We start from the raw sequence: 27,484 nt of genomic DNA on the forward strand, positions 1-27,484 counted from the left end.
GGCTCTATTGAAAGACTTTTCCAATATTCTCAGCCCTGCTCTGGGTATGGGGAGGGCTAAATACCAGAAATGGAAAGAAGGGTAAGCTGTTTGTGTGTGTGAGTGTGAGTATGTGTGTGTGTGTGTGTGTGTTTGTATGTACCCTGCACATACAAACATTGGCAGAGAGTTAGGAATCTAATCCTGTTTCAGGTCTGACATAAAAGAGAACTTCCCCATCGTGGCTCCAGTGAATAAGGATACAGACAGCTTCTGTGAGTAGCTTCATTAATTTATTGGAAACATAGATTGAGCAAAAGATATCTAAGACAGAAAAAGAAGGGAAGAGATGGGAAGGGGTCGAGGTGGGAGAGAGTGGAAGTTGGCCAGTTTAACATCAGGCCCTGAATGCTGGACAGCTAAGCCTCTCTTTACCATGGGGACTTACAGATAGGCATTACTTCCCCTGGGCATCTTTGTCAGCCAAAAGGAGGCTGGAGTCTAGGAAGAGGGAGACTCTCATGCCTCACAGAGGTCAGAACTAGAGTTTCAAAATGCGAATCAAGTGATTTTGCAAAGGCTTCCCACACCTTCCGGGTCTGGGAGATGTTGGACAGAGTGCAGGGTCCCTGATATACTGGGCTTCAGGGTCCATAGACCACATCTCTCCTGGAGGTACTGACTCCTGAAAGGGGAAAAGAAAAATAAAGAGAATGTCAAGATCCCTGAAGAGTCGACTGAATCTCCCATTTAATGTCTTAAGGACTTACTATATACAGATGACTATGCTAGGCAGTAAGAGATCCAGTGGGCAGGAACAGTGATAGAAAAGAACAATGAAATTGGAGGTCCAAGACTTTTTGAGTCTCAGCTCTGCCACTCACTCCTCACCTCCCTAGACCTCATTTTTCCTTATGTCTAAAATGAAGGGGATTGGACTCAGTGATCGCTAAGTTTTATTCTAGCTCTAACATTCATTCAATCAATCAATCAACATTAAGCACCTACTATGTGTCAGGCACTGTACTAAAGAAGGTTATCATCAGAAAGCCCTTCCTCCTAGCTTAAGTTGTTCATCAGGGGCCTGTCCTGGTCTAGGATCCTTTTACCTCACAGTTGGAAAGTTCTTTCCAAAGACTAACTTAAGCTCTTTCTGTTGAGATGTTAGTATCTTATTTGTGGGTTTTCCATTCTCCCATGAAGGAAGATCTTCCTGCTGCCAGACTTAAATTTCTCTTTTTTAGGACCTTGATTACTTACAGACACTCACAACACCGAGGGAGTAAAGGGAGGAGGAAAGGACCTTAGAGATTGGGTATCAGTTCCCCTGGGGTCCTGGAAAAATGTACCAGGGGTACTTGGCTTGAAAAAAATCTGAGCAAGCTGCACCCACACATGTTAGTTTGACCAAGGGCTTATTGGTCTGGGTTTTTATGGCACAGCTGCTATTAACTGAGGGTTTATGGCAAAACTAACTTCTAACCTTAAAATGATACAAAGGAGAAGATTCCTCTCTGTTCCCTCAGCTTCTTTGCCTCCCAATTCACCTGTCCTCTACTCTGGGGCAGTGACTGCTCTCTCTACCTGGGCAAAGTGAGAGCTCATTGATATATGTGTCTGGTTACCTGTCAGAATCTATGTCCTAGCAATAATCTCCTATCTCTTGGTCACATGGAGTTAGGATCTTTTGTTTCCTTTCTCATCTCCTTTCCTGACTCACTCATTGAGCAACCTTGAGACAGTCACAACTTCTGAAACTCAGTTTTTCTATCTGTGGAATTGGGTGAATTATCATTGTCCCTTGAGGAACCAACCTTAAACAAAATCAGACAATGGACTTCATCATGATTGAATATCTTAGGGCAATAGACAGTGGTGTAGAAGGGATGAAATCTGAAATCTAAACTGAATCTATGTGGTTTAGGTTGAGGTGAAGTATGGAAGTAGGAGATTCCTACCTGTGTTCTTCACCCTCCAGCAGCTGTTTATAGATGGCAACCTCAATATCCAACTCCAACTTGGAGTTCATGACCTCCTGGTACTCTTTCAGTAGACATGTCATATTCTCCTTGGTTTTCTGCAGTACACCCTCCAGCTCAGCCAGTTCACAGTGGGCATCACTGAGGGCAGCCTCACCTCACCATTCAGATTGGGATACAGAAGCCTTCAGCTTGGAACTCTAGAGGCATAACAATTGGGGAAAAGAAGAAAATATTATCATCTTTGTGGCCTGGATCCTTGGTCTAAGAAGTTCTACCTGCTGGGCTCCTTTCATCTGGATTTGCCTCTGCTCTCCTATACCAGAACTCAGGTACAGGTATTGTTGGTTTGCTTAGTGAAGAAATGAGTAAGAATGATTGCCAGAGGACAAGAGGAAGTATATTTGGGAGACAGAAAGGGCTCAGTCATACATCTTTTGCTATCTTACTATAGAAACTTAAAATCCTTTTTAAATCCTTAAATTCCTCCCAATCCTTCATGCTAATGGAGAAGAAAAGATCCCAAATGGGTAAACTATTTCAAAATATGGATGATTCAAAGCTCCAGTTTTAGAACCCAAACAGGCCTGATTGATTCTGATTTGGGTTTTATGGAATGAGAACAAAGCTTGGTATTCTCTGAGAATGCACCAGAAAGTCTTTGGGGTGGAGTGGGTGGTAGGTATAACCCTGGAGAATAAACTGATCACATATAAACTCACCTAGTCCAATCTTCAATTTTTTTTTTAGCAATTCAAATCCAGAGATAGGTAATTGAGGGTAGGCTAGAAATTGGAGTTCCATAATGTTGAATATCAATCAAAGCTGACTTCTGTCTGATGTCCGTTGTATCAGTTCCCACTGGGGATGCTCTAATGCTTAAGTCTTCAAGGTCTTATACTTGGCACTTGTCATTCTCCAACTCAGTGATCAACCTCTGGATCATACAGTTCAGTTCAGTGATCTCCTCTTTGCTGCTGCATAGATTCTTCCGATGTTGCATCACTGTGGCCATCTACTCAAACTGTAAGAAGCAAAGAAGTAGCATTAGTCACTCATGCAAGGCCACAGGAATGGTCCATTCCTTTGTCTCCATAACACATCTATCCAAGAGCCATCTTCTTTCCACGAAATATCTTCAGGGAGGGACACTCTGCAACTCTTTTGGGGTTAGGTTCTTCGGAGAGAAAAGGTTTTCCTGATCATTTTCTGGGAATTCAGGTAACCAGACTCACTCACTTGGCTATGATACCAAAACTTAGTTGCTGCTGGTGATGTCATCATACCGAGCCTTGATCTCTGCGGTGACAAAGTGCATGTTGAACTCTCTTCTCTTGTCCATCTTCACCATGACAGAGGGGTCTCATATTTGGCCTTTGAGGATTTGGATCTCCTGTTGGATAAAAGGAAAGAACCCATATACATAGTCAGAGTCTGGTCCCTGGGCTTATGGCTACATAGCGGTGCTGTGAGGTCTGATTAATAATTGGATTGTAGGATTTAGAGACAGAAGGGACTTTAAAGCAATCCCTTCATCCTATAGTAATCTAGATTTTAGAAATGGATGATAACTTCAAACTCATCTAGTCCCATCCCTTCATTTAACAGTTCCAGACTAGAGACGTGAAGTGAAGTAAGCAAGCAAACCATGAATTGAACCAAGGTCTTCTGCTTTCATGTCCAGCACTGCCAGAGTCAAATGGCTTGTCCTAGGTAGCACATGGCAGAGACAGAATTTGAACCCAAGTCTTTGGACATCAAATCCATGTCTCTTTTCACTGCATCACCACCAAGCATCCTTAGGCTACTCCTCTAGCTATCTGAGAATGCTAAAAAGGATAGTGCTTTGAGTGTTTCCTTGGTGTTATACAGGGTCTAACTCAACCTTGATTTCATGTTCCCAATCTCCCAGATATCTAGACCAATGACAGCTCTACATCTTGTGAATTTTGTTCAAGGTAGTCCTAGGGTCAAACAGGCAGAGCTTTTCTCCCTTGTTGAGGGTACATGGATATCCCCAGACATGCAGAAAATGCAATTCTCAGACTTCCCCATCAACTGCTCTCACAGAGCATCATCCCCTCCCACTAGTAGGTTGTTCCTTTCCATTTTTCCTTTGTGGAAGGGGTTGAGGGGGGTTAAAGGACCTGGATATCACTATTCCTTATGGATCACTGAGAATACATTATGGTTTCTTTCATTTTTCAGCATGAAGAGAGGAATAGGTAGAGTCATCAACCTGGCCAGGGAGCATTTTTTATCTTTGGTTTTGGCTCAGTTATCTGGTAGTATCTGGCCTTTGGTGAATTTCCAGAGCCATCTCAGATCACAGAATCATAGGATTCCATGCTGGAAAGGACCTTAACAATCATCTAATTCCTTTCCTCTTCCAATTTTACAAATGGGGAAACTGAGGCCCAGAAGTGAGATAAATTGCCCAAATGATCACAACTAGTCTAATGTGATGACTAAAATCCTCTTTGCAATACATCTCATGTCTCCTGCACGTACTTTGGCTTTTTGTTTAGCTGAGACTGTAGAAATTGACCTCATGATCACTATCAACTCCTTTTCTGCCCTCTCAATCTTTCTTTCTCTCTTTTCTCTTTATAAGATCCTATCCTTTACCTCTTCATGTAGTTCCCAATGGAATTTGGAATCTTTCATCAGGGCTTTCATCAGCCTCCAGACTTGATTTCTCAAGATAGGCATAATCCATTTCCTGTAGGGACAACAGAGAATCATACATTCAAATTCAAAGAGCAACCAAGGAAGGTCATCTCATCCATCCTACTTCCTCTAGGAATTCTATAAACCAGACATATGGATCATACTATAGTCTATATCCTGATCTGAGACCATTTTATTTTTATTTTTTAGTTTTTCTGGAAGCCAAACCCTTAAAATGATCATATAAGGACATTATCCTTTTTCTTCGACTTCAGTAGTCTATAGTGGACTGAAATTTTCAAGTCATACATACCATCTAGAGAAAAATGGTCCTCTGGAGTATACTTAAATTCTTGATTGAATGTCAAATTGACGGCAAAAATATCTCCATTCTCAATTTCTCCATCTGCCCCAATCCTCCTTACAATTTTCTCTGTCTATCTATCTATCTATCTATCTATCTATCTATCTATCTATCTATCTATCTATCTATTCTCTATCTATCTACATACATACATACACACCTGCCTATCTATTTCCTTGCTTCATGGAAGTCCTCTTGAATCTACTTATAGTTCCATTGTCCCCATTCATATTCCAGCTATCTGGGTCTTCCTAGTTTCTGCTTTTTCTCTGTATTCCAATCTATGTCCAGAGTTTATGTTTCAATGTCTCAGACTTGGGACTTCTAAAAGGCAGGAACTCCCTGTGTTTTCTTCCTTTAGATCCCCCAGTAATCCCATATGACTGGAGAGATGGGCACTCACTTTTTTCAGAACCACAGATTCATTCTCAGTTTTTCTCTGAGGGCTGCCTCCTCCTCATAGCTACCACAAGATCAGGGGAGAAGTCCTCATTAGATTTTCCTCCTTTCTCCAAAGCTCACTGGGGAGGAAAGTGAGGGGCTCAGAAAGAGAAAATGTCCCCAAAAGTGGACCAGGCTCTTACTCTGTAAACCAGGTCAGGGTCGGAAGAACTGGGTACTCAGCTATACAAAGAGGAGGCTCCCCTTTCCTCCACTGGGGAGTGTAAATCTGCTTAGTATTTAGCACAGCTCCCTTGAGTTACTCAAGTTACAGGGAATCTGTATAATAGATATCCCCAAATAAACCAAGGTCTTTCATTTTAACCACTAGCTTCCACTTTGCTCCACTACCAGAAATTTGGAAGTGAGGTGGCTCATACAGGCCCATAAAGCCTGGAGTAAAGATTTCAGACAAGCACCTCCATTCGGAATCACAAGTGGTTTGGGGTAGAGAGAGTCAGAGCCAGAGCCAGAGAGACAGAGGACAATAGAGACAGAGATAGGCAGAAAAAAAGATGGAGACAAAAAGAGACTGAAAGAGAGACAGAGTGATAGAGGGAAACAGAGACAGAAAGAGGTAGAGATAGAGACAGGGATAGAAAAAGACAGAGAAAGATAGAAAGATAGAGACAAATAGGGACAAGGATAGAGAGGAATAGGTCTAGACAATTTTTATGTAGGAACTTTAGCCTTAGGTTAACGTTTTTCTGTCTGTCCAGATCATGGCTGGACACAGAAAACACATCACAAAAGACTATGGTATTTCTCTTCCCCAGAGAACTACTCAGGGGCACAAAGACAATTAGGGACTTCTTCTGGAGTTTCCTGACTTCCATGGCCCCTAGTCTAACGCGAGCAGGCAGACATTATTTGCATATAATCAGCCTGATTCCGGGGAACATTCCTGTCAGATATCATTGCTCCTCCTGCCCCCCAGCACTCACCTCTACCAATTCCTGCATGTGGTTGAGCTCCTAGGACACTGGACCTCCGCACTTTCAAGGTCTAGCTTCAGGTAACTGATGTACTCCTGGAACATGGTCTACAAGTCAGTTTCATTGAATTTCCTATTCTGGTAGATTTGACTCTTGCTCTCCAGAAACATTTTCTGTTGCTCTAGAAACCACAACTACAGCCCAGGGAAGAAAATAGGTCAGATAGTTCCCAGGGTGGTTATTCCTCTTAGGGTCTCAGAACTCACATGGGAGCAAAGGCTCTCTGGAGAAGGCATAGCAACATCTCCCCTGCCCAATTCAAAGAGTACCTAATTGAACGTCTGACCTCTCTGATCTTGGATGTCAGCTAAAGGTCTACCACAGACTATTGAAGAACAAATGAAACTTGTAATTCAGAGGGCTGCCAGCCAGAGGTAGGATTTGTTTCATCATCTAAAAAAGTATTTAATGAGCTACTGAACATCTGGATGTTGCAACCCAGAAGAAAAGTCAGTGAAGAAGACAGGAAACTCAGTGTTCTCTAGTTGATGTTACAAGATTTAAATCAAGGAGAGACCTTAGAAGTCATTTAGTCCAGGTGTGGACCAGATCCCTTTAGTAGCCTGGTAAAATCTATGGATCCCTTCTCAGAATAATGTTCTTAAACATATAAAATAAAACACATAGGAGTAAAAAGGAAAACAGATCTATTGAAATGGTTTTATATCTGCACATATATGTATATGTGCATTCTGTGTTAAATGCAGATACTCATACACACATATACATATATACATATATATAGCCATAAGTATGTATATATCTCTGTTAATCTATCATTTATCTATCACAAGTTCATAGATCCAACATTTAGAACCATTAATCTAATTCTCCTTCTCTTTGTACAAGTTAGTAGGTTCCAGACTAGGTAAAATTTTACAGGCTGATGCTGGTGAAACCAGCCCTTTCCAAAGGTCCCCTAATCTTCATTCTAAGGACAGAAGGTGACAGGTGCCTGTCCTAAATGGAATAGTCTTTTCCAGGGAGGGATGAAAGCTCTGGAATCAACTCATTTAGAGGAGATTCCAGGAAGGTGCGACTTTGCAAGCATTGGTGCTGATGGGATATCAATCACTAGGGTTGGGGGAGAGGGTGAACATTAGACTTTCCTACTCTCCCTGGTCTATCTACTTATCTTCTTTTGTTATTGTTTAGGAAGCAACATTGCCCTAAGCTGCCCTTTTATTTGGGCCTTGTATGCATGAGCTCCATTTCCCCCAGTTTTCCCAAACTCCTGATAAACTTTCCTGGTGGGTTCCTTCTCCTAATTATCACTAGATTCTCAAAATTCTCCCTGTGTCTCTCTGTGTTACAGGGGTGTGTGTGTGTGTGTGTGTGTGTGTGTGTGTGTGTGTGTATGTGTCCTATCTTTCCCATCAGAGTGGGCATTCCCACAGGACAAGGCCCAGGCCTCTTCCTCCTCCCTCTGAAAGACAGACATGGCTCTGCACCTAGTAGCTGGGCAAAACTCAGGAACTGGTCAGGAAGGATTGAAACTGACCTTTGTCAATGAAGGCGGCAAACTTGCTTTTGAGACACTTAATCTGCTCCTTCTCCTCATGCTTCACACACTGGGCATTGGGGTCGATCTCCAGGTTGAGGGGGCTCAGGAGGCTCTCATTGACAGACACAGTGGTGATGTAAGATCCCTCCCCCAGAGCGATAGCTGAAGCTCTGGCCACAGGACCCAGCCCTGTAAGCCCCACAGATGCTGCGGCTACCAAAGTCGGTCAGTCCCCTGTAGCAGGACACTCCTCGGTAGAAAGCAGCCCTGATGCACCAGCAGCCAGGAGGGGACTCACAGGCTGAAATGCAGCTAAATGCCTGGCCCCCAAATCCTAATCTGCAAGTTATGGTGCTTGGAAACTGCAGGGCTATAAAATGCTGGAGGAAAAGAAGAAGAGAATTGGGGAGATTTGGGGATCCCAGGGATCAATTTGAGGGGCCTCCTCAGCTCCTCGAGCTTCCTATTTATTCCCCCACCCAAGGCTTGGTTATGCATATGGTGATGAGACAATTTGGTCCTTTATGAGCTTGGCGGTTAGCTCTACCGCTCTTGCCTGAGTGTGTGGGACCCACCCAGGCACCACAGCCAGGTGCAAATAAATAGTTAGCATGTTTCATCTTCAAAGTGCTTCCCTAGCAGGGCACACACCCAGCTATTGCCCTGCACGGGGGACAGCAGGGATACTAGGGGCATCATAGCAGGTTGGCCATGCTTCAGAGAATGGTGCATGGATGAATGTATGTGTGTGTGGGGGGAGACCCTGTTCCAATCTTGATAGAGGAAGAGAGACACTAGAGTCAAGGGGACCCCAAAGCAATTGGTCAGGGGCAGGGGGCTGCCCAGACTTTGAATAGTAGGTGAAACCAAAAGAGTGATGGGTGTGGCCAGAGATAAGATGACCAATCAGGAAAAAGGATAGGTTGAGCCTTGACATTCTTTTGGCTATTTCAAATTTTAGGCTTAGCTCAAACATTGGAGGTCTCTGGGTAGAGAGGTAAACCTAAGTATTTTTAAGGCTGTGATTACTCCTTGCTGGCTCAGGATATCTTTGATTCTCTGAGGGCAAAGGTGGTAGGAAGTTCAGAGCTACAGCTGAAGAGTGGAGAGGATTCTGTGGAGGACAGGAATGATGGAAGGAGAAGTAACCTAGAAGCTGAGGAGATACATACTAGTTGGGGGTACATTTGGGAAAACAGATTGTCAAGATGGGAAGTTAAGAATAAGAATTATGTGGGTCATCTGGTGGTTGAGGGAGGGTGACATTTGCCATCATTTTATAGGTTTGGACATGCCAGACTAGCATTTTAGAGTCTATTTATTTCTCCTGAACCGCACTTACAATTCAGGGAGCTGCTGAAAAGTGAACTTTGATGGCTTGGATAATTGAGTCAAGCATATTTCAGTCAATTCAATTCTTTCTACCAATCCTTATTAAAGTGTTTCAATACTTCAAGGACCTAAGCTTTTGTCAGTGAGGATACTCTCCCAACCAATTCAAATGACAACCCTGTTACCATGTAGTAGATGGCTTCTGTGACAAGGGTCAGTTGACAACCCAAGGTCACCTCTAGGATACAATGAAGCTATAATAAGAATAACTCTTATATAATCATTCATTACTAACATTTCCCTAACAATTTGAAAGAAAAAAACAATTAAGAACAAACTTTAAAGAAATATAAATGTTAAGTACAAGTTTAAGCCATAAACCCTGGGAACAGCAGCACCCCCCCCAGATCACCCTGTTTGTGGCTTGACTGTCACTACCACCAGTATCACCACCACTAATCTCACCCAGACCACTGGTCCTCCATTTAGGTCATCCCCTGAAGCCATCTTCCAGGGAATCTTGTGGAAATATGCCTTGGCAGTTCAGTCAATAAGTCAGTCAGGAAACATTTATTAAGCACTATGTGCCAGACGGTAAGAAGTGGGGATACAAAAAGGGACAAAAGAAGCTGCCTGACCTCAAGGAGCTCACAATCTAATGGGAGAGACAATTAGCAAACAAATATATGTGAACAAGCTATATACAGGATAGATAGGAAATAAAGAAGGGATGGAAAGATCTAGAACTAAGAAGGGTTGGGAAAAGCTTCTTATAGAAGATAGGATTTTAGTTGGAACTTGAAAGGAGTCAGGGAATCTAGTAGGCGGGATGAAGGGAGAGAGAATTCCAGACCTGGGAGACAGTTGTCTCAACTGATACTGTATCCCACCTTCCTCCCTCAAGCAGCCACATCTACTGAAGAAAGGGAAACAGGTGTTTACCACAAAGCACTTGGTACCATCAAAGATTTTATCAATGGAAATGTCATTAAAGAAAATGCATTACCATATACTTGGGGTTGAAATCTCCTACATGTTTATTACTGCCTACTATTACAATGTGAGTTCCTTGAGGGGAGGAGCTGTCTCATCCATTTCTATCCACAATGCTTGGTGTGATCCTTTGCACATAGTAAGTACTTTCTATATATACATAGTCATTCATTCATTCATTTCATTCCTTTCTCAGTAAACATCAACTATTATCAATGACTGCTTAAGCAAACTCTGACATTATTCCTAGCCTAAAAAGAAAGCTTACTTGGAATCTTTCCTTGAAACTCAGTCTTCTGGATACAGAAACACTACCCCATGTCCCTTATTCCAGGACTTCAAGGGAATTTCATCATCAAAGGGGCTTACATTTTCTCAAAGAAGGCATTAGCTCTGAAATACTCCCAATCATTTCTCAGCGTTACCTTCAATTCTCATCAGTTAGTCAATCAATCAGGGGATCACATTTAGAGATACTATATAATTCAGTCATTTTATAGCTAGGCAAATCTATGGTGAATATTTTTATAGACTTTATGGTTCTAAACTGTTTTATATTCATCATCTCACTAAATAGTCAAAGTAATCCTGCTAGGTAGGCAAGGGAGGGCTTACTGTCTCCTTCCCCCTTTTTATAGATTAGGTTCAGAGAGGCAAATAAATCATACAGCTTGCCAGGGCAGAATGATGGTCCAAACCCAAATTTTCTGACCCCAAATACAGAAGACTTTTTCCTTTCCTTGTTGTACATGTTCATTCACCTGCTATTTCCTTTCCACCTTTCTACTTCCATTTGACAAAGCTTGCCTGAGCTCGGAAAGCACTACTATTCAGTAAATACTATTGCCACTAATTCAGTAAATACACGTTGCTGCTAATAATTGCTACTTCTAAACAAAAATTTTCACATGAGATTTTCTCCTTTGTGCCAAAATGGTTCCAATTTATTATTCGATAAATTTAGAAGAGGTCACTGTTATTAATTTCCCAGCTGAGGTCACTGTCATTCATTTCCTAGCTTGGGAGTGGTCAACTGATTTGTTGAATGATAGGATAATCCAGGGGTGGGGAACATGGGCCCTTGAGGCCATATGTGGCTTTCTAGATCCTTGAGTGTGGCCTTTTGACTGAGTCCAAGTTTTACAGAACAAATCCTTTTATCAAGAGAATTTGTTTTGTGAAGTTTCAAGTTTCTGTGAACATTTAATCCAGTCTGGGATCCTACGAACTCAAGGGTCAAGGGGGAATAATAGCCCACATTTCAACATTCTTTTGTTAGTTTTTCTTGAAGTGAAGTAGGCAGCAAAAGTCATGGGACCATAGATTTAGAGGTGGAATGGATTTCAGAGGCCAACTCTCACATTTTACAGATGAGGAAACAGAGGTTCAGAGAGGTGACAGGACCTGCTAATAAATGTCATAACTAGGATTCAAATCAAATCTTCCTCATTTCAAGTCCAGCTCTACACTGTGGAATAGGTGGGGAGAGGAAGACAGACTCAGAGAGAGAATGGGAGAAGAAGGTTCTTGCAACATAGGGTCAGATATGCTTCCTGGCTCAGTGACCTAAAAGGAACATTGTTTATCTTGGGGAAAAATGAGGCAGGATTTACTTTGAGGTTCCTCCTTTTGTGATTATGATCCCTCCTTTGGCCAAAGTGTAAAACAGTGGCTAAGGGTGGGGTGGGCCCATCCCCAGCTATTACAGTGGCCCCAGCTTTTGTTGGGAAGTTTATAGCTTGACTGAGTGGTGGTGGTGGTGGTGCTGCTGCTGCCGGTGTATTTGTAGGAGGAAAGGTGGGGAGAGCAGGATTTCTGAGTCAGGGTTCTTTGCCCAAGGTTCCCCACCTGTGGCCTTTAGTTCTCATCCACCTCACTGGCTTAATGGGGCTTCTCCTATCCTTTGATTATCTAACTGATTGGTTGAATGTATTTGGTAGGGGAAGAAGGGGGCTTCCCAGTTGATCCCTAAGGGCCCCAGGGTCTCACAGCCTGAATCATCCATTGGCCAATGGGTTAGGACTTGTAGTTCCTTCTTAAAAGTCCAAGTGTTACTTCTGACTATGTAGTAATGCTTACAATCCTTCCCTCCTCCCAACGTAGGCCTGGCTACACTCCCCTCTTTGGCCCCACTTCTAATTGCCATGTTTCAGCAGCTAGATTTTTGGACTTGGAAGTCACATCTCAGAGTTAGAGCAATGGCAAAGCCCTGTTAGCCCCTGTGTGCCCAGCATGGAGATCTTTGACCATCATTCAGATACAGGTGCATTGATGGCCCTTTCTATTCTCAAGGATGGAAATAATTCTGGTAAAGCTTATAGGTCTCCAATGAATACATTGGCTCCAATGGGGATGTGGGAGGTGTGAGATGGGGTTCTGCAAAACCTCTCCAAAAATTGTAGCCACTGCCTCCCTCCATTCCTTTATCTGACTTACCCAGACCCTTCACTCTTGCTGGGTTCATGTATTTCTAATCGAGTGCAAAGGCCTTATACTTTCTCCTCACTTGTCATTTTCATCATAAATTCTTACTCACGTGGGAGGCCCTCTTCAAAGCCCTATTTCCCTCTTATAACTAAAAATACCACCCCAGATTCCTCCAGGAAGTCTTCCCTGACTTGAGAGGGGAGAAAGCCCATCCAATTATATAAAACTATCCCTCAGCATCCCCTCAAAACTCATGACCAACTCTGCTTGATTTTTGCATTTGGTTGTCATTTACTCAGTGAGTGGTCTTCACTTTTCAGTGTGTCCTGTTTCCTCTACTGGACTAGGGGTTCCCCAGTGTCAGAAAGGCTCCTGATTCTCCTCTGCATCCCCCTCCCCTGCAGTGTCCAGGAAAGGTTTCTGCATACAGTGGGCCAGCAAAAAACAAAACAAAACATTGTTGGATGTATTCCTTAAAATGTGACTTAGCCGGGTAGGGAAATGACTGATTTTCAGAGTTCTGAGTAGACTCCCATTTCAGTCAAACCTCTTCCATTCTCTTATGCCCTGAGTTCATCCTTCTCTTCTCCTACTTTGGAGCTCATCTCTGTAAAGGAAGGAAAACCTTGTAGGTTTATCACAATTTCTTTTTGTTTAATTTTTAAAATGGTATTTTATTTTTCCAATTATGCTAAAGAATTTTCAATATTCATTTTTTATAAGATTTTGAGTTCTAAATTTTTCTCCCTGCTTCCCTTCCCTCCCCACTTCCCAACATGGTAAACAATCTGATATAACACAATTTCTTTATTGAGAGGTGAAAAGTACTGTGCCTTATTTACCTTCAGTTGGACTGAGTTGTGCTCCTGATTATCCATGAAAGAATCACCTCATTTGAAATTATCTTTAGCATCCTTCCCTCTATATGTTCAGCTAGATCCTGGGCTGCTAATATGCTGGTTGATAGCCAGGATAAGGTGCTAAGGAGGGGAAAGAGGATGAGTGTATTTGAGGGTATCTATGATAGAATCTCAGAACTGGAGATCTTAGAAGTCATTCGGTTCAATGAACAGGACTCCTAGTAGCTGTAACATTTCCTAAATGTGATCATCCAGTCTGAGAAGACCTCTTTTGATGGACAACTCATTACTTACTAATCTATTTGACTATTTCTGATTGTATTTTAAAGCCAAATAATAGTTATTTATGAATCATCCATTGTTTTGAAATATCTAGAATGCTTGGATTATTCATGCTTCAGCTCCTTTCCAGTAATGCCATTAGCAGCATTTTCCATGAACCAAAAAGAGGTCAAATGAGGCCTTTCCTAAGGCATCAGGAGCCTGTCGACGGGGGAGAATTTGCCTGCTGCACTTTCCAGGAAGCTAGGCATTATATGATAAAACCCTGGCCTTGGAGTCAATAAGAAATGAGTTCAAATCTGGCCTCAAATACTTACTATGTGATCCTGAGCAAGTCACTTAACTGCTACCTGCCTCAATTTCCTCAGCTGTAAAATAATAATAGTATCTACCTCCTAGGATTGTTGTGAGGATCAAATAAGATAACATTTGCAAAGTGCTTAGTGCAGTGCCTGACATAAAGTACACAGTAGGTGCTTAATAAATATGTTTCCTTTCTTCCTTTTCCTCCTCCCATATTGACAGAGAGAGAGAGAGAGAGAGAGAGAGAGAGAGAGAGAGAGAGAGAGAGAGACAGAGAGACAGAGAGACAGAGAGAGACAGAGAGAGACAGAGAGAGAGACAGAGAGAGAGAGAGAGAGAGAGAGAGAGAATCTGAGGCCTGGTTTTCTGGAAGAAGAAATGACTATCTCCAGCCTTCCTTACCCTAGTGAACTGGGAAGCGCAGGTTCATGCTTACTTTCAGACACTCATCCCTTTGTTTACAAAGCCTAGAATTTTTTGGTTGGGGGCAGAAGAAAGAATCCTTTGTAGAGTAATATGAGGTCATTCAATTCAGCAAGCATTTAGATCACCCACCGCATGCCCAGCATTGTGCTAGACCAAGAGGAAGCAAATGCAAAAGTCCCTATCAAGAAGATTATTACATCAAGGAGGGGAAACAACCCCTATTCAGAAAAGTTAGTATAAATACATACAAAAAGTAGTATAAAGTAATTTGAAGGAGAGGGGAGGAGCTGTGGGAATTAGTGCCTTTTGTTGGAGATAGCACTTGAACTGAGCCTAGAATTGACTTGGGGGTTCCAAGAGATATGAGTAAGGAGGAAGAACATTCTACACATGGTGGTTAGCCTGTGCAAAGTCATGGCGGTTGGAGATGAGATGTTTTATACAGAGATCAGTTGGGCTGGCTCATGGTACAATGGCCTGTTCTGGCAAAAACTGTGCTTCCCAAAATTTCAGCCTTGTTGGAACCAGAGTAATAAAAATATATTTGCATCCAACTGATGTTTGATCGAGTAGAAAATGGGAGCTGGAGAGAAGGGTTGTGAAGACATCTTGAAAAGCTGTGTAAGAGCAGGGTTGGCTTAAGGGACTTGTCCAGGGTACTTCAAGTCTGAATAAAAATGGGTTGGGGGAAGCCTCTCTGCCTCAACTACAGACTCTGTTATCAATTGGCTCTTATCCGACTGCTTATAAACATGTTCAGATTTTCCCTATCCTTAAAACAGCCTTTACTTGGGCTTACTGTCATCAAGCTATCAATTAATAAATCAATATGCATATACTAAGGACCTACTATGTTCCAGGCATCATTCTACTTCATGGAGATACAGAGACAAAAATGAAACAGTGCCTTCAGAAGGAACTTGAATTCTAAGCTCATACAGAAATGTGTATACAGAAAATATAAAAAGTAATGACAAGGTTATTTTGTGAAGGAGAGCTCTGGGAGCTGGGGGTATAGTGGGGATCAGAAAATGTTGTATGTAGAAGGTCTTGAATGAAAGAAAGTATTTTTAAGTTGGAGGAGAGTGTACATCCAGTGATGGGATGTCTTTTTTCCCCCTAGAAGAGCTACCACCTCCTTATCTCTGGGGGCCAAGCCTCTCAATGCATCCCAAGATCACATTAACTTTTTAGCTGCCACATCACATTGTTAATTCATCCTGAGCCTTCAGTCCACTAAGACCTCTGTATCTTTTTCAGACAAACTGCTGTCTAACCACATCTCTCCCATTTGGTGCTTGTGAAGTTGATTTTTTGAACTTAAGCGTAAGATCTTACGTTTATTGCTCTCATATTTCATCTTATCGGACTGAGTTCAATGCTCTTGCCTATCAAGATTTTTTTGGATCCTGACTCTGTCATTCAATGTGTTAGCTATCCCGCCCCCTCCCCTTCCTTTTATAGCCAAACTAGGCAAAGGGGTCTGCATTCAAAGCCTTCCCTTTCTCTCCTCACATTCACTGCTTAACTCCTTGACGCAGTTTCTGTTCCCACCATTCAGCTAAAACTGCTTTCTCCGATGTCATTGATTTTTCTTTATTGTTAAACATAATGACCTTTTTAAAGACTTCCCATTCTTTTTTTGACATCTCTGTGGAGTGTGTCACTATTAACCCCCCAATCCTTGACACTCTTGGGTTTTCATGACCTTGCTCTGGCATGATTCTCTTCCTTTATTCTCTTCCTTCCCTCCCTCCCTTCCTCTCTTCTTCTCTTACTTTCTCTCTTTCTGTCATTCTTTCTTTCTCTCCTCCCTCTCCCTCTCTTCCCTTCCCTCCCCCCCTCCACCATCTCTCCATCTATCTATATCCAGCATCTATTTATCTGTGAACATGTTGAATCTTTCCAACAGAATTTAAGATTCTCAAGGGCAGGTTCTGTTTTGCCTTTGCATCTGTTACCCAGAGTTCCCAGCAGTTTACAAATGTTTGTAGATTAGTTGGTTATTATTTAGGAATAACTATCTCCAGGGAAGGCTTTCTGGAGAACAGCATAAAGGCGGATTTAGCCATGTAGTGTGTCTGGGGACGCTTTGGATATAGGAATAACAAGCATTTTAGTTGCTGATGGAAAATACAGGACAGCAAGAGAGTTCTGAGAGAAGGTGGAGAGACTATAGGATTCTGAGTTAGAGAGAAGATGAAAGATCATCTAATACAGGCGGGTGCTGATAAATATTTAACAATCAGCTTTCCAAAAGCTTAAAGTGGCATTATTAACATTTTCGTCTTCACTTTCTTAAGGCTGGACCTTCAACAAAATGAAAGTCAAACATTCATCTAAAGCTATGCTAATTTCTGAGGTGTAAGTATTCACACTGAAAATTTCAGTTGGAGGCTTGGAGGAGTTCTAGGGTTCGTTCTTTTATACTGTAAGGCAAGGGAGTTAGAACCCAATAACTTTGAAGGAGCCTTCAGGTCCTCAGTCCATGATCCTAGGGTCCACACTGCTTCCATTCTTAGAGGGGCTTTGAAACAACAAAGGAGCAGTCCCATCAGCAAAAGGGAGTGGTTGTGGGGGGAGGGGTAAGAATGAAGTTCTTCAGTTTGGTTGTCGACAGGATCCTTCAGCTGGGACACTTCGGAACCCTCCCTCCCCGCCCTCCGTAGGACAGGGAAGCTACAGCTGTGAGATGGTTTGGAGGGGTCATTGACTCCTTGAGGAGAAGGCAGCTATTGGTCTCTAGGTGCTCAGGGGAATTGAAAGGATGATGCTGAACTGTCCAGTCTCTGGAAAACTTTACTGCTAGGAACAGGATCTGATTTTATATTTTTGGGGGGAGCTTCATCCTAAAACTTTGGGGAGCAGGAAATATTTGGTATAGCAGAAAGAGCACTGGACTTGGAGCCAGAAGGCTCTGATTCAGTTGCCAGTTCTGTGTTTTAGAATCTGAGTGACATTGGCAGGTCATCTTGCTTCTTTGGACTTCAGTTTCCTCATCTGAAAAAGTGAGGGGTTTAGAGGATTTCTAGGGTCCTTTCCAGTTTTAAATCCTATGATTGTGTGTATGTGGGTGGTCATGAATGTATTCACAGGCATATGTAGGCCATTTGTAAATATGCTGTGTGCGTGTGTTGTGTGTGATCTTACGTGGGAGTGGGCATGGAAGGTAGTGTGCTGGCATATACATTTGCGTGTGTGTGACACCTATGTGCCGCTAAAGGAGCCATCACAGAGAACCATGAAAAAAGATCTAATATTCTCTCCTGTGTCCCCAAATAATGTCTGATTCAGGATTCTCTGCTTCAACCCTGATTTCCCAACTTAGCACAGAAAATACTTCTAGGAGAGGGGACCCCTGTCCTCAGAGATTCTGGATCCATGAAAGGAAGAGAAGGGAGGGAGGGAAAAAAGAAACCTCAGTCACACTTACTGGCCCTGCCTCAGTCCCCTGGCCTGAGTCACTCCAATCTCCCAGTTTCCACACCTGCATAATGGGAGGGGGTGGTGTTTGGGCCTTTGAAGATGAAAAGTGGGCATTTTGGGGTGAAGATTCATAAACATCTGTGCTGCATCTGGTCCCCAATTAAGCAAATTAAGGGAGGAGCTGAAACAGCAAAACGTCCCAAGCCCATAAAGGCTGTTAATTGCTCTTGACCCAGTGACGGAGGCCAAGCCTGGCTTCCACAGGTATAAAAGGACCATGGGACCCACAGGCTGACATCTTGTTACAGTTCCTCTCCTCATCTGACAACCGTGCCTAGAAGCAGCAGCATGACTTGTGGATCTTATTGCGGAGGCTCTGTGAGAGCTTTCAGCTGTGCCTCAGCCTGTGGGCCCCGGCCTGGCCGCTGCTGCATCACCGCCGCTCCCTACCGTGGAGTGTCCTGCTACAGGGGATTGACTGGCTTTGGCAGCCGCAGCTACTGTGGGGGCTACAGGGCTGGCTCCTGCGGCCGGAGCTTCGGCTATCGCTCTGGGGGAGTGTGCGGACCCAGCACCCCCTGCATCACCACCGTGTCCATCAATGAGAGCCTCCTGACCCCCCTCAACCTGGAGATCGACCCCAATGCCCAGTGTGTGAAGCATGAGGAGAAGGAGCAGATTAAGTGTCTCAACAGCAAGTTCGCTGCCTTCATCGACAAGGTCAGTGACAGGAGAATTGGGTCCTTCTCTGTGGGGAATGCCCTGGGGTGCTAGTGGTGATGGAGAAGAATGCAGACAGAGGGAGAAGTCTTGGAATCCAGTGTAGGATGAGGCTCTTTCTGAGCCAGTGCAAAGGGGGACAAGGACTGCTACCTAGCTTGCCCTTCCGTACTGCCCCAAGAGATGCCAATCAGCACAGGTATCTCTAGAAGCCCCAAGCTTCTCCTATAATCTGTCCTTTGTGGGGTGAGCATAAGGGAACCAGGGAGTCCCATCTGAGACTAGGAGCTTATCCTCTTCTGCAAAAAAAAAAAAAAAAATTATAAAACTGGACCTTTGGACTAGAGCAATTTTCTCATTAAAATTCAGAGAATCAGATATTTCTATTTGGGGATTCCAGTTTTCTCATCTACAAAATGACAAGGTTGGATGAGATGATCTTGAAGGTGCCTGCTGGATCTAGATTTTGTTTTTTTTCCTCTTCTATTCGTGAGTCCTCTCTATGTTAGAAAATCCAGATGTTCAATAACTCTTTAAATACTTTCTGGATTAGAAAAGCATGATGTCTCCCACTAGCCATCCTTGGAATTACAAAATCTAGAGCTTTGCCTACCATTCTGGGTGATAACATTCAGGGATTTGATTTTTCATTAGTTGTCCTGTGATCTGTACAGGACACATGTTCCTAGGACCAGTTGACAGGACACATGTTCATAGGAACAGTCTCCTCTTGGCTGTCTTCTTCCCTCCCTTGCCTTCCCTCTTTTCCTCTGCCTTCCTTCCTTTCACTTCTCATGCCCTCCTCTCCCCGAGATTTTTTTTTTTCATTTTCCCCTATTGAGTTCCTGGCTGGACTTACTCCCTCTGAAGTACCCTCTATGGGACATGAGAATAACCAGGAACTACCCTGACCATTTGCCTCCCTCCCTGGACTGCAGGTGAGGTTCCTGGAGCAGCAGAACAAGCTTCTGGAGACCAAGTGGCAATTCTACCAGAGCCGGAAATGCTGTGAGAGCAACTTGGAGCCCCTGTTCCAGGGTTACATTGAGACCCTGAAGCGGGAGCTGGAGTGCGTGGAGGCCGACAGTGGGCGCCTGGCATCTGAGCTCAACCACGTGCAGGAAGTGCTGGAGGGCTACAAGAAGAAGTGAGTGGCAAAAGAAAGGAAATAGGTTTCCATTAAAGATTCTCCCAATAATAAAAGGTGTTAGAGACAGAAACATAGCGGGAGGGAGGCTTTCAACAGAAGGAAGACTCAGCTACATGGGATACGAATACAATGAATGCACTTGTTAATGGGGAAAGAAGGGTGTTTTAGACCCCCTCAGTGTTGGGGCTTAAAGGGAAGAAAGGCAGGCCTTCACTGCTTTATTATCTACCCTTATAGCTCAGGAAAGGCATGAATCAGCTAGCCAGTTCAGAGAGAGAAGGCAACTCAACACAGACTGCTGATGATGGATGCTCTTCCTCTCCCTAATATAAAAGTGGAGAAAGAGAGAAACGAAGCCATGGATTAACTGAGGAAGATGGGCAGCATTTTAATTCCTCTCAAGAGTTATATAGGGAAGCTTTCTGAAGTGCTATGGATTCCCAGATCATGGCCAATGGTCACACATGAAGACAAAAACATGTTCAGATTCAAACAGAGGATGGCTTTTAAATGATCAGTTACTTGAAATCCTTCATTGCTGGTGGACCCTTCTTTGATATGGAGAACCAAGAGTTAGGTCTCCATTTTTTGATACTGGTCTAATACAGGGGATTTCTCCCAGTGTATATGACCCCCCTTCCTTCAGAGGGACTGCAGTCTGACTCCCACTCACCTGGTTGTCCTCTCCTTTATTCTATTTCAGGTATGAGGAGGAGGTCTCCCTGAGAGCCACAGCTGAGAATGAATTCGTTGCTTTGAAGAAGGTGAGTGACATTGGACATAGGACTTGACTTGAAAGAGAGAGAAGGAAGAATGCCTGGAAATGTGTACACACAAAGCTTCCTTCAGGGTATAGATATCTGTTATCTTCAGAAGAGGGTAATATGATGTTTCCAAAGCAAACCAGGCTACTGAGCAACACAACTGGAAGCTGAGAGGTAATGTTTGATCAGGGAGTGGTAGCCAGCTCCAAGGAAGGGACAGGTATGAAATGACCTGTGGGGGAGCCTTCTTGCTTTGGATTTTGTGATCTCTCCCAAAGGGGTGGAGGTTCTGCCAAGTCTTGGAGGAAAAAAAAAAAACATCTATACATCTTCATCTTTTCCTATCCTGAATTTCGTCTTTGTTCCTTGAGGTGGAACCTAAAAGGTCCTGCCCAATCAGACACATAAGGAAAGATATGACTAGGAGTAGTAGGACATAACATAAACATCAGGGCTTAGGAGATGGGAAGGGAGTTAAGGAGGAGGTGAATGTTTGGTTGAAAAGAAAAGGAAGAGCAGATCTAAAGATATTGCTCCAGACTGGGAAACAACCTATGGGAAATCTTCAAGATGGGGAAGAGCACATTTTGAAACTGAGAATGAAATATACTTACCAAGGAGACCTAGATTTATGTCCCACCTTTGTATCTTGCTCTCTATTTGACCCTCAGGTCCCTCAACTATAAGATAAGGAATACATAACTTCTAAGCTTTCATTTCTATGAATTCAGTCTTCCTTCTCAATTTCTCAATAGGATGTGGACTGCGCCTACTTGAGGAAATCTGATCTGGAAGCCAATGCTGAGGCTCTGACAGAGGAGATCAACTTCCTGAGGGCCTTGTATGAGGAGGTGAGAGGCTGAGAGGGGACTCCCAGAGATGCACAGCTTATGGAGGATAGGAAAGGCCAGGGGCAGGAGAAGGCAGCCAGGGCCTGTGGGGTCTGTGGGGAATGACTCATTCATGGTAGGCTGAGGCAGCAACTTTTCTCTTGACTCAGACTCTTCTTCTGAACACCATAGAATAAACATTATTTCCCCAGGACAGGAGGTATTGGAGTGAGGAGAGAGAGAGACTAAGGTATAAGAGCCAGTTTTACTTAGGAATTCAGCCCCCATTCCTGGCTCAGGAAACTAGAGGCAAAACCCTTAGCTAGAGATGCCTTATCCTCTACAGGAATTGGTAAGATGTATCTGAGAAAGTGTTCATAGGACTAAGTAAAGATGATTTGTCTAGTGAAAGATGGGAAGAAAATTTCATCTGTAAAATGGTCTCTAAAATCCCTTTGCAGATCTAAATTTTGCAATTTTTTTCTCCTGCTCTAGTTTAGAAGGTTTAGAGACAAAAGAATCCATCTGCCCAGGTCAGTCTGGGAGAGAGGAATGAGCTAGCTCTGAAGATAGTGGATCTAACTGGGAAATCAGATAGCAGGTCTGTTGGATATATCAGGATAAAGCAGGAATCTATAGGTGTGATTAGAAATCAGGAAGTGGAATCCATTGAAATGGAAACTCCCTGGATGGTTCCTGCCTCTCTATGTGACTTTCCTGGAACTGTGTGTCTGAAATGGGGGACTCCTGGGAAGGAGTTATACAGAGATAGAATTCCATTCTTCACCAACGTTTGATCATCTCTTTCTTTCCCCTTCTCTGACTTTGTAGGAGATCCGAATTCTCCAGTCTCAAATCTCAGACACCTCTGTCGTGGTAAAGATGGACAACAGCAGAGACCTCAACATGGACTGTGTCATTGCCGAGATCAAGTCTCAGTATGATGACATTGCCAGTCGCAGTCGGGCTGAGGCTGAGTCTTGGTACCGCAGCAAGGTGAGTGGGCATGAATTCATTCCCTTTTCTCTTACCTGGAACTGCAGTGGGAAGGTTGGTGGGTAGGCTTTAGGAAGGACTTGCCTTTTATCTGGAGACCCCCATTTTTCAGGGCTGCCATGGAGGCTCCTTTCCCAGTATGGTTTAAAGAAGGAACAGAAGGTTGAGGCAAGGGGATGGATAAGTTTGTGATTTTTTGCCTTTCTCTAGTATGTATATCCCCTCTTCCTCTTCTTCTCCTTATAGTGTGAGGAGATGAAGGCTACAGTGATCCGCCATGGAGAGAGTCTACGCAGGACCAAGGAGGAGATCAATGAGCTGAACCGTATGATCCAGAGGCTGACCGCCGAGGTGGAGAATGCCAAGTGCCAGGTATGGATACAGATCACATTTGGATAGAAAAGAATTAGGTTAAGGGATGGATGGGTGAAGGCAGAGAAAAGGTTGAGTTGGTCTCATCTGAGAAACATGATTCTAGAACACTTTGCTAATTTGCCTTCTCCACCCTGGCTCCTGTCTCCTCTCAGAATTCCAAGCTGGAGGCTGCTGTGACCCAGTCTGAGCAGCAGGGTGAGGCTGCCCTCAATGATGCCCGCTGCAAGCTGGCAGGACTGGAGGAGGCTCTGCAGAAGGCCAAGCAGGACATGGCTTGTCTGCTGAAGGAGTACCAGGAGGTCATGAACTCCAAGCTGGGGCTGGACATCGAGATCGCCACCTACAAAAGGCTGTTGGAGGGAGAGGAGCAAAGGTGGGTGCCTAGGACAGTCTTTCCTTCTTCCCAATCCAGCCAGGTCTCCCAGGTTGCTCTGTCCCTAAGCATTCCGAACTAGGGCAGAGGAAACAATCACTCGACTCTCCTTTACAATCTTACCCCATCCTGCATTGGACAGGTAATTTGAACTTAGTCCTATGAGTGCTCTTCCCACCTCTTTTAAGCTTTTGAGTGGGGTCTTCAGTTGGACTCACTGGCTGTGGGTGTGGGTCCTCAGCTCAGAGCTTTTCCTGTAGCTTTCTGAGCAAAGTAGCAGAGTCAAATTCTTGAACCTTGAACCTTTGCACCTGGTAACAATAACCTTCACTTCCTCCCCAGACCTCTTCCCCACCTCCATTGCTGGTACTTAATCACTTCCTATTCCTAGGATTCTACCACCCCTTTAATGTGGTACTTAGTCCTCCCTCTTCCTGATGGTTAGCACACTCAAGGCTCTTAACTTCCTATCCCTAACACTTTTTCTATCCCCATTCCACCCCCACCAATGGCACTTAGCTGGACTGTCCTTCCCTCATATTTAACCCTCTAGCCCTGGCATTTAGTGTCTATCCCATCCCTGACACTTTACCCTTAATCCCTGGTTCTCTCTGTCCCCATAGGTGCTCTAGGGCTTTAACCACATTGATCTGACTCTGTCTTTCCTGGTAAATCCAGTGCCAGCTTTCCATCCCTTTAATTGTCTTTTATACTTGAGGACTTTGATGGGAAGCTTTCATTGGCTTGTCCACTGCCACTCTGATTTCTTGAGTTCCCAAAATCGACATCAATAAAGGAAGCAAGGATTGGAACCAGGCACTAAGAAGAACTTTCTGTTGAGATACTCAAAGGTTGTGTCTCCTTCTGGATAGAACTTTAAAAAAGGAAGTGATAACTCTGTTAGTGATGGTGTAATACTGCCTCATGGAAGGCAGGGAAATGGACTAGATGATTCTAGTGTCTCTGGGGCTGGGTCAGTCACTAGGAGATGAGACAGAGAAATTTAAACCAAGTACAGTCCATGCCTCTTGGGTCTTTCAGCCAGTCAGTCAAGTTAGTCAGTTAGTTGGGCATCTCTTTTATATGAGCATTGGGAGCGGAAGTCAAGAGAGACTTGACTTCTGCCTCAGCCAGCTTCCAGTCTAATGTGGAAGTTAGGGCCCCAGAATTTAGAAGCAGCAGTTTTAGAATTTAAATACAGGTTTTCTGATTCTAAATTCTGGGCCTGTTGAATGACTTTGAGATTTATTTCACCTTAATTGAGTGGACTGAGGGGCTTTATTGGTATTAGACTGACCTGTCTTCCTTTTCTTCCCCAACACAGGTTGTGTGAGGGTGTTGGTGCCGTGAATGTCTGTAAGTAATTTCAGCTTTCCCTCTTTGTTCATCTTGGGGTTGCTAGAGTGTCTCTTGTGGTGGTTGCTTTCTGGATGCTATGAAGTGGACCAAGGTGAGCCTGGGTTTGACCCTGTTCTCCTGTCTATCTTCTCCACAGGCGTCAGCAGCAGCCGAGGTGGCGTCGTCTGTGGCGATCTCTGCACCAGCACTTCCGGTGGTGCCCGTGTTCTCAACACCGGTAGCAGCGTCCCCTCCGGTGGCAGTGTGGTGGTCAGTGCACCTAACGCCTGTGCCCCCTGCGGGGTCGGTTCAGGCTATAGTGTCCGCTCTTGTGGCACCAGCTCTTGTGGGATCAAGAGATGTTAGGAGGTCAGGAGGAAACAGAACTGAACTTCACCCCAGAAATGTCACTGGAATCTGATCACATCCCCTTACTGCTCTTGGACAGCAATGCATTCACCAATCCCATCCTCTCTCCACTGGCCTAGCCACAGTTCCAACAGAGCAGGAGAACTTGCACATTTTATACCCCCAAATAAAATTTCCCAGGGATTTCCATCTTCTTCTACTCTCTGATGGCCTTGTTTAACCCAGACCTCAGTAGCTGTTGGATGGCCTGATTATACCCAATCAGATCTATTTTTCGGATGGGTGGATGGCTCCCCTTTCTGAATCTGTTGCTCATTCCAGGCAGTTAATTCCTAGTAGTTATCTCACTCTGTTATGGGTTCACATTCTTCTTTTTCAACTGTCTGTCTGTCTTCTGCTGGATTATTTGGCTTTGGTGGGTCTGTTACTATAGCAACACCAAGGTCTGTGGAGGGTGGAGGAGAAACCCCATCTGGGATCAGGGGGTTTCCCAGTAGCTTTAGGTGATGATCTTTGGTTGTGCCAACAGTCAGTCACCCTGTCTGTGCTGTCATTGTGGCTGCTGCCTCTGGAATGGGGAGATGAAAAGCATTGCTGTATTTTGTTTTCAGTTGACTCTATGGTATTTACACCCCACCTAATTTCTTTCCCTTGTCTGTTCCTAAAAGTTCCCTGGAAGCCAATAATTCAATTTCTTGTATGTTTGTCTTTGTTTCATTCTGTATCTCCAATAAACTCAATGTAGTGAATCAAGTCTGGTGGCTAAGGGTCTTAAATGTATCAGCGATCTTGACTGACATATGTGAGTAAGGAGATTCATAGAACTCCTTACAGGCTTATCAAATACTCCAGGACTGGAGCAAATTGAGAAATTCTCCATTTGGTAGTCAACTCAAATCTAATTATCTGTCTCTGGGTGAGATGATTTTCAAAGAGGATATTCTCCCTCAATAACACAGGCTGATTAGATCTATCTCCTTCCCAATGGTGGAGAATGGACACATACATAAAAACAGTGACTAATCAACATCCATGAGGATAACCCCTAACTCCAAAGGAATTCGAGCAACCCCTGTGTTCTGCTGTACCTGACCAACTCAAGTTTGCTACATTTAAGAAACTCCATTTCCCTTTGTTTATATAATAGGGTTGAAAAGGAAACTCCCTCCCACTCCATTCTGTTGGTTATATCTCTCCCCATGGAGCCAAAATATTTATTTGCAAATCCATTGGAGGTCCAAGAGATCAGGGTTTCCCTGATTACATGTAGTGTAAAACTGGACAACCCTGAGACAGGAGGCCATTTGGGCACTGGGTTTTGTTTTTTTTTAATGGATAGATCTGACCTTTAAGGACAATAACATGCATATGGATAGGTTTTCTTCTTGTATAAGCATGTCCACATGGTTTGTATATTTTCCAACAGTTAGTGCATCTTCACATAAAACTTGGTCTATGTTTCTTGAAATACCAAACATGATTAGCAACCCCATGCCCAGGTAGTCGGGTCATAGTTATAGAAGGTTCTGGGACTCAGAACTTGATTTCTCCTTCTTTTAAACCTCATCCCACAAAAGAGCTAAGAATCTTTGGGGCCATGGCCACACAGAAGTGAGAATCATAGGATTGCAGATATAGATCTAAAGAGACGTAGGGGACCTGGATTGCTGGCTTTATCATTGATTCCTATGAGGATGGTCAGTCTCTTTATCCTTCTGGGCTTTTTATAGCTCTAGGACTGTATGTTTTAATAAGCCCCTTTCACCAACACTGAGTGATTTGGGCCACCTGGCTGCATCTTTTAAATTATGTTCCCATCCCCCCCCCCAAGTAAAATTGACCTGGAATGAAAGTTTCTAAGTTTTCCTGATCATTTACAAAACTTTTTAGATGTCACAACAATTCCTTTCCTTGAAATTGAAGCACATTTCCTTCAGGCCAGTGTTATGTCCTATAGATCTACACAGACGTCGAATCACAGAATTCTAGAATCTTGGAGTCCTAGAACTATAGAATTCTCAGACATCAGATAGGACTTTGGAGGCCTTACAATGGTCTCTTCATTTAACAGCGGAGGAAACTTTGGCTCTGAGGGAGAGGAACTGATTCCCTCAAGATTACACAGCCAATTAAGTAGGAAAGTTAGAACTGGAGCTCAGGTCTTCTGATTCTTGATGTGTGATACAGCTAGGTGGTTCAGTGAATAGCACCCTGGACTTGGAGTCAGGAAGACTTGAGTTCAAATCTGGTCTCTGACACTTACTGGGCAAGTCTGCCTCAATTTCCTCATCTATAAAATGAAGACAACAGAGTCTACCTCCCAGAATTATTGTGAAGATCAAATACAATAATATTCGCAAACTTTAAAGTGTTGTATAAATCCTAGCTATTATTATTAGTACTTGGGGAATGAAAGTATTCCAGGGGAATGTGACTTTTAAATTAAGTTTTAAAGAATGGGTAGAAATTCCACAATTGAAGGGGAGGAAGGATCTTTAAGGCCTAAGAACAAGCAGTATGAGCAGAATCAGAGAGATGGGAAAGTAAAGGATGTATTTGGGGAAAGAGAAGATTATACCAGCTTAACT

At 43.6% G+C, this 27,484-nt stretch overlaps 1 protein-coding gene and 1 pseudogene across 1 annotated transcript; one reads left to right on the forward strand and one right to left on the reverse strand.

Annotated features, from left to right (window-relative positions):
- The first annotated feature begins 46 nt into the window (after positions 1–46).
- Positions 47–25,649, forward strand: LOC140534093 (keratin, type II cuticular Hb6-like). The gene is made up of 11 exons (XM_072654733.1): positions 47–254; positions 2,063–2,290; positions 18,290–18,701; positions 19,640–19,848; positions 20,555–20,615; positions 21,371–21,466; positions 22,277–22,441; positions 22,688–22,813; positions 22,969–23,189; positions 24,514–24,545; positions 24,685–25,649. The coding sequence occupies exons 3-11, from the start codon at positions 18,330–18,332 to the stop codon at positions 24,891–24,893; spliced, it is 1,491 nt and encodes a 496-aa protein (XP_072510834.1). The 5' UTR covers positions 47–254; positions 2,063–2,290; positions 18,290–18,329; the 3' UTR covers positions 24,894–25,649.
- LOC140531971 (keratin, type II microfibrillar, component 7C-like) lies at positions 437–8,664 on the reverse strand (annotated as a pseudogene).
- Positions 25,650–27,484: the final 1,835 nt, after the last annotated feature.

This window comes from Notamacropus eugenii, chromosome 3 (assembly GCF_028372415.1).
Source record: "Notamacropus eugenii isolate mMacEug1 chromosome 3, mMacEug1.pri_v2, whole genome shotgun sequence".
Taxonomy (NCBI): Eukaryota; Metazoa; Chordata; class Mammalia; order Diprotodontia; family Macropodidae; genus Notamacropus; species Notamacropus eugenii.